The sequence below is a fragment of the Echinops telfairi genome, unplaced genomic scaffold (assembly GCF_000313985.2).
Source record: "Echinops telfairi isolate 266 unplaced genomic scaffold, ASM31398v2 ScPeMD7_70;HRSCAF=299, whole genome shotgun sequence".
NCBI lineage: Eukaryota > Metazoa > Chordata > Mammalia > Afrosoricida > Tenrecidae > Echinops > Echinops telfairi.
Genome location: NW_022103968.1, coordinates 60623269 through 60634610, shown reverse-complemented (window position 1 = coordinate 60634610; position 11342 = coordinate 60623269). Strand labels below are relative to the sequence as shown.

At 41.1% G+C, this 11342-nt stretch overlaps 1 protein-coding gene across 1 annotated transcript in view; it reads right to left on the bottom strand.

Annotated features, from left to right (window-relative positions):
- Positions 1 to 9380, bottom strand: part of VPS26A (VPS26, retromer complex component A) — a 36077-nt gene extending 26697 nt beyond the window's left edge. The window contains exons 1-2 of the mRNA XM_045291266.1: positions 9301 to 9380; positions 2787 to 2936 (exon numbers count right to left, since the gene is read on the bottom strand). Coding sequence (XP_045147201.1) covers positions 2787 to 2936; positions 9301 to 9303 — 153 coding nt within the window. The 5' untranslated portion in view covers positions 9304 to 9380. The remainder of the gene's footprint in view (positions 1 to 2786; positions 2937 to 9300) is intronic.
- Between the last annotated feature and the right edge of the window lie 1962 nt (positions 9381 to 11342).

Sequence of the window (11342 nt, the reverse complement as noted above, 5' to 3'; positions counted from 1 at the left end):
CGATATATTTTATCATTTGAAAAATGCACCCAACTGTTATTGATTGACTGCATAATTTCTAACAATTCCAAAAGATATAGTCTGAAACCCTATTTTTAAGAACACATGGAAGTAATTCCAGTTTTAGCCCAAACATTTACTCTCCTCCCTTATTTATCCTGTAAGCATCAACCATCAGCATTTAATTGCTTGATGACGTCAAACCAGGTTGAGAATGGTGTGCACTCCCTCTCACTGCCAGGAGTCTATAACAATAACCTCATAGGACAGGCAGAACTGACCCTGTGGGTTTTCAAGACTATAACTCTTTTTTTAAAATCATTTTACTGGGGGCTCACACAACTCTTATCACAATCCATCCATCCATCCATTGTGTCAAGCACATTTGTACATTTGTTGCCCTCATCAGTCTCAAAACATTTGCTTTCTACTTGAGCCCTTGGTATCAGCTCCTCATTTTTTCCCCTCCCTTCTTGCTCCCCACTCCCTCATAAAACCTTGATAGAGATATGGTGGACTATAACTCTTTACGGGAGTAGAAAACCCTGTCTTTCTCACTAAATATTTACTAAGAGTCTATTAAAATAATCATGCACTCTGATACCCTGATCTTCAAGAGCTTACAACCTACCAGGAGAGATATTTTATTCCTTTGCCTCACCAAGGGGAAATTGAATTAAAAGATAATGGTATGGGAATGCCTGAGAAGACTTCGTTAGAATCCTTACCCTCTCCCCAGCCCAATCTCCAAGCATATTAACCAATTTTGTCTGGTCTCCTTAGCCTTCTCTTTCACACCAGCTCTTCAAAGAAAGGATATGAGGGAAATAAAATTGAAAACAAAAAGTTGTCTCACCCCAGAGACTACGGCCCTTCTGACCTGGAACCAACTAAAGCCATTCCAGGAGACCACCTTTCAGCCAAACAAAAGCAGGTCCACAAAACAAACACCACCACCTATAAGGAGCAGCGAAACTGTACCTTGGAGCACTCAGTTATACAAGATCAAAGGACAACACTGGCTCCAAAGCAAAAATGAGAAGCCAGGAAAGGGTAGAAAATCTGGACAAAAGGAATTGGCACCAGGCATCCTGAGCGGCTGACACACTGTGGAAAGTGCAAACAATGTCACCGCGCTTTTCATACTAACTACTGAATGGGAAACTTAGCTCTGTAAGCTTGCACCTAGAGCACAAAAAAGCTGTTAAACTTTTGTTTCAGATGAAACACTAATAAGACCCCAGTAGGCAATTTGGCAAGGGTTCTAAATAGATAATGTGAGGAACTCAAAGGGTTAATACACCAAGCTCAATCTATCTTGCAACCAAAGAAATGAAAATTAAAATAAGGCCATCTGCCTCACAATACAAAAATCAAAAGTGGTATTTGAGAGACGGGTGAAACTCCTGAGACTAGGACCCCTAGTCAGCCCTCACGTCTGGAGAAGAACTCATTCCCTGTGTCAATTCTCAGCCACACAACTGCATGTTTACATGGAAACGACTGCATTAGTGAGGTAGGCACACTCTAAAACAACCAAGCTTCTGAGAAGAGCAGCATTTACCCAATGACAGATTCAGAAGGGTTGTAAAGAGGAGGAATGGGCACAGGAAGCACAGGGAGAACGTGGGATAAGCATGTTAAAATCATAGATACTGCAATCAATGGCAAACAAAATGCACATGCATTAGTGAACGGAAAACTGATCTGCTCTATAAACCTTTACCAATTTACAAAAAGTTTTTTTAAGTGATCCTATAGAGTCTTAAGTAAGTCAAACAAGGCATTTAGTGGTGGATATGTAAATTGATACAGATTTTCCAGAAAGTAATTTAATAATAAATACCAAGAAATTTAAAATGTTCATGTCTTACTCTAGAGAAAATATGATCCATATAAAAGTATTAACATATATATGCTAGAGTACCACAAGCAGTGTGAAAACACAAACTATTTAAATATCTCACAGTAGGGAAATGGTATGCTTAATATACTGCAAGCATATAAGCACTAATTTACAGTAAGATTAGAAGAAAACACTCCAATAGCTCTAATTTTTTTTTGTTTGTGTTCCAAACTACCTTGTGTATTAATAACTTGGAGTGAAAATTTCTAATATTTTATATTTAAAAATTATTTCAAATGTTTTATGGCTTGAATTTGTCTATGATATTATCATTTAAAACTCCACATTGGTCCAATTATTTAAGGTAGAATAGCCTTCCAGGCAACAGGACAAGGAAAAGGAAAAAATTAAGTTCTACAGAAGGCATTACAAATATGGAGCACTTCAAAATGTTCATGGAGAAATAAAAATAAAAGATAATGGAACCTTTTCCATGAACTTTTTGAAGCCCCCTCATACATCTGACCACCCCTAAACACATTCCAAAAGTACTTAAGTCCTGTCCTACGTGGAGAGGTACGTTACAAAGACTGAGAAGGAACCGTTAAGAAAGCAACCTCTACAATTAAGCTTCATGTTAAAGAGGAACAGACTTTGGGTGCATCACAGCCACAATGCAGAAACTGTCTGACGATATACAAGTAAAGAGTCACAAACAAGCAAATTGTGCATGTCATTTCAAGAGTAGACACTGCCTCTGAAAGCCTTGCAGGTTTAATCATTATTCCTGTGAATGTTCTAATGAATCAGGAATTTAGTTGACCTTTAAGAAAAAATTATTCCTATCACTGGTGAGATCATTCAAATTTAAAATCAACAGAAACCCGTGGGATGACTGATTTTAGTCCTCCCTGCAGGCACACCCCCACACAAGACTTACCTTTCCTGAGACGGATTCTCCGTCATAGAAGAGATAGTGCTTTTCTACTTTGCCATCTTCAGTTTTCATTTCCGCCATTTTCCTGGTTTCCCCATCGTTAAGAACAACATCGATTTCACAAATGGGACCAAAAAAGCCTCCAAGAAAACTCTGAAATAAAAGGAATATGCTCATAATTATCAGGTTTAGCCAGTCACTACAGTTTATAATTCAAATGTAAATACCTGTGACCTACATACAGTTAAACAAAAATATTCCTATCCCCAGTGGAACGATAAAATTTCTATCAACTTTTACATCAAAACGAATTTAAACATGCTACAATTTCTATCTCTTCCATAGGTAGCCACTCTAAGGCAAATACAAACATACACCAGAAATCTAAGAAGTTAATTTTAATATATGGATTTGAAATTATCACATTAGTCTACTTCTATGAGGTAGTTTCACAGATCGCAGAACTCACGCTATCAATTCAAACTACTTATAGAAAATCAAGTATCACAATATATTACTTACTGTAAAGGTCTAATAGAACAGGCCTGAACAGGATGTGCTACATTGTACAAGTCATTGGAGTAAAACTATTTCCACAATCGACAGTACTAATAAATTTTTCCTAAGAAAATTTATAAGCTTTGCTCTGTATATCCCACATGATAGAGATTACTAAAGAGCAACGGATAATTGTTTACCAATGCTTCAACACACTGTTTGGTAATAACAATACAGAATCCATTAACAATGCTGTTGATACTGAATATTGCTGTTAGCGCCTTTGGTGACCACATGTAGAACAGAATGATCCACTGCAGGGTCCTGCACCATGTCCATAATCAGTTGCAGAACATAATCGATAATCAATAGGGTTTTCATTGGCTGGTTTTCAGAAGCTGATCAATACGAATTAGATTGATGGCACTGGGTTTGGTTTTTGGTTTTCTTCCTAGTCTGCCGTAGTCTGGAAGCTCCACTGAAACCTATTCAACATCATAACACACAAGCCTCCACCGACAGGTGTTTGCTGTACACTGGTGGAATGGTCAAGACTTAAACCTGGGTCTCCACATGTAAGGAAGGACTTGCACCACCACTGCCTGCAATTTATATCAGATTCAGCAAGGAGCCCCGTTGGTCCTGTGTGTTAAGCAATGGACTGATAGCCACAAGACTGGTGGTTCAAACTCACCAACTGCTCAAGACAAAGATGAGGCCTGTACCCCTGTAGAGATTTACAGTCTGGGAAACCCTTTTGAGTTGGTTTCACTCTGTTCTATTGGGTCACTATGGGTTGGAATCAACTTGATGGTAGTATGTTTGGTTGGGTAGTTGAGGGTTACTTTTGTCACCAAGGAAAGCTAGTTTTGTGGGGAGGGTTTGTTTTTGTTTTATTTTAATTTACAAAGAAAACAGGCTCTTCTAGAACCTTCCAACATCTACTTTTCACCTGCCCTATCTATACAACAATCATGAGCCCGGGTGGCATAATAAGTTACGTATTGGGCTGCTAATCTCAAGTTCAGCAGTTCGAAACCACTAGCTGCTCCAAAGGAGAAAGATGAGGCTACCTGCTTCCATAAGAATTACAGTCTCAGAAACCTATGGGGGCAATCTGAGCCTGTTCTATAAATTCACTATGAGTTGGAATTGACTTGATGGCAGTAAGTTTTGCTATTTTTTATATACAACAATCGTGCTGATCTTTTAAAAATGCAAATTTAATCATATCTTTCCATGCTTAAGATTTTCTTCAGTGGGTTCATAAGAATATAAACTAGAACTACTTTAAAAAGTTATCATTCTGGAGGTATATGCCTTATAGAAACTCTTCCACACATGAACCAGGAGGTAAGTCAAAGAATGTTCCTTTGGGCAGAATTATTCATAATAGCCCCCAAATGGATAAATCCAAATATCCATTAACAAGATGGTATCCATTAACAAGATGGACATACAAGTGTTGGTATATATTCATAAAATAAAAATACTAATAAGCAATAGAAGCAATAAGATAAACCACAAATAATATGGCTAAATCTCACACACATAACATTGAGTGAAAAATGCCACATACCAAAACCATAAGCCCTGTGTACGCAGGGGCCCTGCAGTGTGTTGTTGAAAGCACCCAGGGAGCTTTGAGGCACTGCAGGTAGTGTTTGAGCACTTGACCCACAAGTGTGTTCATTCTGTGGCAATTCATCAAGTTTGCACTTTGCTGTAGGTAATGTTTACTTCAATTAAGTTGGCCAAATATGCCAGTCTCTCTTCTTTTGTCCTAGAGTCATGATAAATAGCCTTAATCTAGTTAATTCACCCTCCAGAGTTAGTCTGACTAACCAAAAACAGAGGTTTTCCCTGACTTCTCAATGGAAACTAGGTTCTCCAAATTCAGGTCTCACAACACCTAAAACCTTATGAAGTAGTTTTACTTCATAAATTATTATAATTTGTATGCTTATTTGGCATCTGACTCCCCAAATGAATGGCAAATTCCATGAGACTACTTTGTCCTTTGACTATCTATCACTGAATATACAAAGCTTAAGAAGTGTCCTTCCAAACTCACTGCCATCTAGTCCATGCTGACTCACACAACCCTCTTTGACAAGACAGAACATCCCTGTGAGTTTCTTAGACTGTAACGCTGCATGGGAGAGGAAAGCCCAGTCTTTCTCCTTGAAGCAGCTGGTGGTTTTGAAATGATGACTCTGGGGATTGCAGCCCAATGCATAACCACTATGCCTCAGCTGTCGGGGAAAAAAAGGCATCCAAATACTGTTGAACATTAAATTCATTTTTAAAAATAATTTTTATTGTGAATTAGGTGGTGGTAGGTTATTAAATTCTTTTTAATAAAACATATACTGCACTAATAATAAAAATAAATAAATTAATACACAAAAGAAATAAGCTTTTCTATGAAATATTTGATAAGGAAGCTCCCCTAGTAAATTAGCCCTGATGCAGCAGCAAGTCTAGGCTGAGTAGTCCAGAAGTGTGGGCTAAATCTCTGTCCTGTGCTCAAGTGCCAGGGTAAAACCAAGCAAGCCAATGACACTTCCAAGGCTATGTGCAAATGATAAGCTTAGTTTTATGAAATTTTATAATAAACCAATTTTGTTGTACAATGAGTTTAATATCACTTTGAAAATTCGAACACCATTCTTAAAATCCCTGTAATACAGGGGACAAGGTCATGAAAGGAGTTGGTTTGTCTATTTCTTCTGTGTTTGGTCAACCTCTGCGTTTTTTCCCGTACCTCCACAGCACCAGGCTGCGGCCAACCATCTGGAGATTTAGCATCTCTCTAGTCCCAAGGAGCCACTTTGGGGTGGGCCCAGGCAAGGATCAGCCATTTTCGGTGGAAAACATGTGGCCATTACTAATTATGATGATTATATATTTGGGGTTTACTGCACATTTCTTTATACTTACTATAGTAAGACACCAACTGCTTAAGAAATAAAGATGTTTAAGTTCATTCCTATAAAAACTCATTCAAATAAAAAAGCATTTTAAGAAGTCCAACCTCGGAGGGGAAGAAATCAAACTGTTGAACTTACATAGCATACTGATTGTTTATCATTTATTATATGGATGCTAAAAAAAATCCTGAACATTAAAAAATACATGTAAAAATGGTGTACTATTATATTTTGTATGCATGATCTATTTCAGCATACTTACTTTCAACACTATTAAACAGTAAAGTTGGGGGAAGCTGATATTAGGGGCTCAAGAGGGATGAGAATGTTTGAAAATGATGATGGCAGCATATGTGCAAATGTGTCTGACACACTGGAGGAATGTATGGATTGTGATAAGAGATGTGAGAACCCCCAATAAGAGTACGTTAAAAAAACAAAAAAAAAAACACTATAAAGTTGGGAGAGATCAAACAAAACCAAAAAATCAATGCCATCAAGACAATGCAGACTCATGGTGAGCCTAAAGGACAAGGCAAAACTGCCCCTGTGGGTTTCTGGGAGTAGAAAGCTCTTTATGGGAGTATAAAGCCTCATTTTCCTCCTGAGGAGAAGCAGGTGGTTTCAAACTGCTGCCTTTGTGTTACCTGCCCAATACATAACCACTACTGCCTTTGAGGCTCCTTCTGGGGCAAGCATTTAAAAAGTTTGAGATAACAAACAGGTAAAGAAGAGAAATAGATTAGGTAATAAACCAAATACAGTACTATTACAAGATTATACCATGAGAATTAAACATGAATAACATCAATTTTCTCCATTAGAACACATCAAAAATGAACTATTTACTGTACTTAAAACCTCAGAAAACTGATGTTTTACATTTAACAAAACAATAGAAGGGGGGGGTAATCTGAGAAAAAAAGCCTTTAGTTTTTATTTTCCTTCAAAAGAGTTCAAAGAAAAAAATTCATGACCTAAAGTCTCGCTTTTTAAAAAATGTCTAGATGTGCATGCATCTTCTGTCATTTCAAATAACCATGAAATTTAATCTTTAATGAATTGTTGTTCACTATCAAACTACATTTCTTTTTAATGTGTAAGGAGGAAGTAAAATACAGAATTGTCAGAATGGTAAGCACTAGGAAAAGTAAAAAAAACTGCGAAAAGGGTTAAGACATTGTAATGTAAACCTGAAGTTACAAAAGGCAGTTTGAAAACTTTTTTTACGTATAAAGACTGTTCTACTCAGTCCTCTGAGAAAATGCATCTTCCCGTGAGCATTCCGAATGAGGTTTCAGGAGCAGTACTAAACAATATAGGTTAAAAAATCTTAGGTAGTTTTGAAATAAAGATTGTAGCAATTGCTTATATAGTTGTCTACTCTCAACCTAAACCATCTAAGTTAATTTAGTTTTTCATAAAATTCATAAACCCAATTTTGAGCATCAGTCCCCAGCAAAATTACATGTAGACATTGGACAAAAAGACAAACTTTTTAGCCTTCACTGAAGAAATTTCACTAAGTCCAGTGGAGGTAAAGAAATGCAACTCAGGTTGGGATGGAAGAAAGACTTAAAATTTATTCACTTAGCCCATACACGAGCAATGAAACAGCAAATATTCAGACATCCAGTGCATTTACGCCTATGTCAAAGTTTTAAAGCTTTCAAATTTGGTTTATGCTTGATGAGTAACTGGAAAATAAGAAATGCACTTGAACATGATGAACTTAAGAAAAGTAGTAATAGTACGCAAAAGATAGGAGGGCATTTTAAGTGTTTTTCTTTACAACTGATAGTCAATTAAAGAAGTCTTTCTTAACTTCGCGACTGGGTAGGATCCCCCCATACTTCCTGCTTACGTACTTACCACAATTTTAAGTGACACATTAAAGAAATAGCTACACAATAAATGAATGATACAATTTATTTCCCACTCCCCCACTGCAAACCACAAACGAGCAAAAGCTGTTACAAAAAAGCTGTTACAATCTGTTCACAATCCCTGGGCATACCTAAGTAATTATTTGCTAAAAGAGGGAGGGGTGTGCCGGGAGAAAGGCTACCTTAACATTGCACAAGTTTGTCTACTTTTTTTATTAAAATAACAGGATTTGGGGGCTTTCAAAATTAAATTCACTTAATTTTTATTTTAAATAAACCCAGCTTGGCCTTTAGTCCAAAGTCTCCAACAGTTTAAAGAATTAGTGAGCGCTGGGACGCAAGTAATAGTCTAAAGACAGCAAATAGTAGACGCTCAACGTATGCTTGCTCAAAGACTAAACTGTGAGTAAAATAAAGTGACCCAAAAGAGATCCAGTCTAGAGGTGACTGTGGACAGAGGGAAGCGCCACCATATGCACGCTGTGCTTCCCTTTGCCTGTAGTGGAGTCCTCAGATGGCCCCTCTCTGGGGTCCAGGCCATTTCAACGCCCCACAGCGTCCAGTTGATTAAAAACGGCTTGGGGAGTGAAATGGGAGTCAAAGCTTGACAACGCAGCCACAAAACTCGTGTCTTTGGAGCTAAAAGACGAGTCTCCCCTTCCAACGTCCTTTTTCCGCCCACTCTACAAGTGTCAACATCAAGCTTGAACTAGGGACATCAAATCCCAGAATGTCCCCATAGCCAGGTTTTTTAAAAAAGCAGAGTTTGCCAGGCTCGTGACACCGTGGCCAAGAGCGGCCAAGTTCGCCGAGTCCGGAACTGGCGGACTCCCGGGTCACCCCACCGGGAGGGAGCGAGGCTGACCGAGAGGACGGCGGCGGTGAGCGCGCGCGGGGCCGGGGTCCCAGTGTCCAGCAAGGGTCCCCACCTCCGGTTCAGAAAGGCGGGCACAGGCTCCGACGTGGCCGGGGAGCGCACCGCCGCCTGCAGGTGCTCGGGCCTCGTGGACACCGGAAAGAAGCGGCGCCGCCCGCTGTCCTCGACCCCGGGCTGGCCGGCAGGCCTAACCTCGCTCCCTGCCCGGCTCGCCCACTCGCACCCCGCACCCCCTGCCGCGACGCCGGGCTCGCCGTTGGCCGTCCCGCCGCGCGCTCCAGGGGCGAGGTCCGGAGGCGAACGCGCGGCCGCCGAGCACTCACCATTGTCAGCACCGCCACCGCCGCGTCCCCCCCACTTCACTCCGCTTGCCTCTGGAGAACTCCCAGTCCCGGCTCCCTCCGCCCCGGCGCCCCGTCACGTGACTTCGGGCCGCCTGCCGCACGTGACCCCTCCCTTCCTCCCTCCGCCCCGCCTCCACGTCTCCGGGCCTCTCGCCCCGCCCTGCTAGCCAGCCGGGTCCCCGGGAGAGAGGCTGATTAGAGGCGGGGCGTCGTGCTCCACCCCTAGGCAGAAGAGGCGGGACCAGTGCCGCCTCGTCCAATGAGAGAGGCTTTGAGAGACGTCCGTACGCCACGTTCGCCCCGCCTTCTCTCTGCTTCCCGACTGGCGAGTCGCAGGCCGTCTTTGCTACGGGCCAGTTCACTTCCTAGTAGAGGTTTCTGTGGCTGCAGGAAGGACGTGTTTTCTCCGGAGGTGCTCTCTCGGGTGCGCAGGAGAATGGGAACTGGGACCCGAGGCCTCACCGTGGGACATGTTTTCTCTCTTTTTTTTTTTTTAAGACATGTTTTCTTAATCCGGAGATGATAGGGGTTTGGTCCATCTTTCTTGAAACTTACCCAGTTTTCCCTCCTTCAGAGAGCTGCTGTGTGCTGAAAAGTTGCTAGGTCTGCGGTTTATTGCCTCTGAAGAAACAATAAAAAAAATCTTAGTGTCAAAGGATGGTTACTCAAGTACACGGGTCGATCTGTAAAGTACAGCTCTGAACAATTCAAGGGCACTCAAATCAATTGTAACTCCCTGACCCAAAGAAAGGATGCCCCTTAAAGAGAAAACGTCCATGCATAGACAGTGCCTTACAACATCCTCAGTGATCGTAGGGCAAGCCTAGAGGACCTTCGAAAACAAATACTCCTTAGGACTTAACGGAGGGTTGACCACCACAGTGGTGATACATAACCAAAGCAGGAAAAATTCACTGGTTCTCTAAGCGGACTACAATGATCTAATCAGAACAGGTAAAAAAAAAAAACAAGTTCATGAAACAGAACTGTGAAACAAGTCTCAAATTTAAGAAGATTGACTGGAAAGAGCCATCTCCTCGGGATTTGCAGGTTCAGAGACTCACAGGGTCCGTTCTACCGGCCCTGTCGGGTGGCTATGAGTCCGAATTGACTGGATGGCAGTGGAAGTGATGCCCTAGGGGGATGATAATATTCTCCAGCATAAACTGACAATGATAGCTCTAAGGCGGCGGTTCTCACACTGTGGGTCACAACCCCTTTGGGGGTCAGTCAACCCGTTCACAGGGGTCACCTGATTCATAACAGTAGCAAAATTACAGTTATGAAGTAGCAACGAAAATAATTTTATGGTTGGGGGTCATCGCAACACGAGGAACTGTATTAAAGGGTTGCGGCATTAGGAAGGTTGAGAACCACTGCTCTAGGGTAAACCAAAGACATACATAAACCATGAATGGATTTTGGACTTGCACTAATTCTAGCCCCAAACTAAGAACAATTAGTTCTTATGACATGGCCCTGCTTGATGCTTGCTTTTACGAAGATACGGGTGCTGTGGCAAAGTGTGATGAAGAAACTAAATGGTACCTGGCTGTCAGAAAGAATATCCTCTGAGGTCTTAAAGTCCCATGGAAGAAGCTCACCAGCCTGTGTGATCTAAGGATTGTAAATAATATAATCCAAATCAAGGAGAGCATAGATATCATAGATTGTGAACACCTGGTTTGCAGAAGGCTATCGATGACAGTGGAAGCCCAAAGCCCATCTGCAGGATCCACACATGGATTAAGCCTCCAGTAAATCCTCTCTGATCATAGATGAGGGCTGTGAATAAGGCTGTTATCAGAGAGAATTGTAAAGTTGATACGGCAGACATAGATAGAAAATGTAATATCATTTGTTTTCCCTTTTAACTTATTTTAAAGCTCTTTCAGCTTTAACAATGAAAAGTGGTGCTCACCTCCCTGATACAATCGCTGAAGACAAATGGGTGCATAAGCAAATGTGGCAAAGAAAGCTGATGGTGCCCGGCTATCAAAAGATGCAGCGTCTGGGGTCTT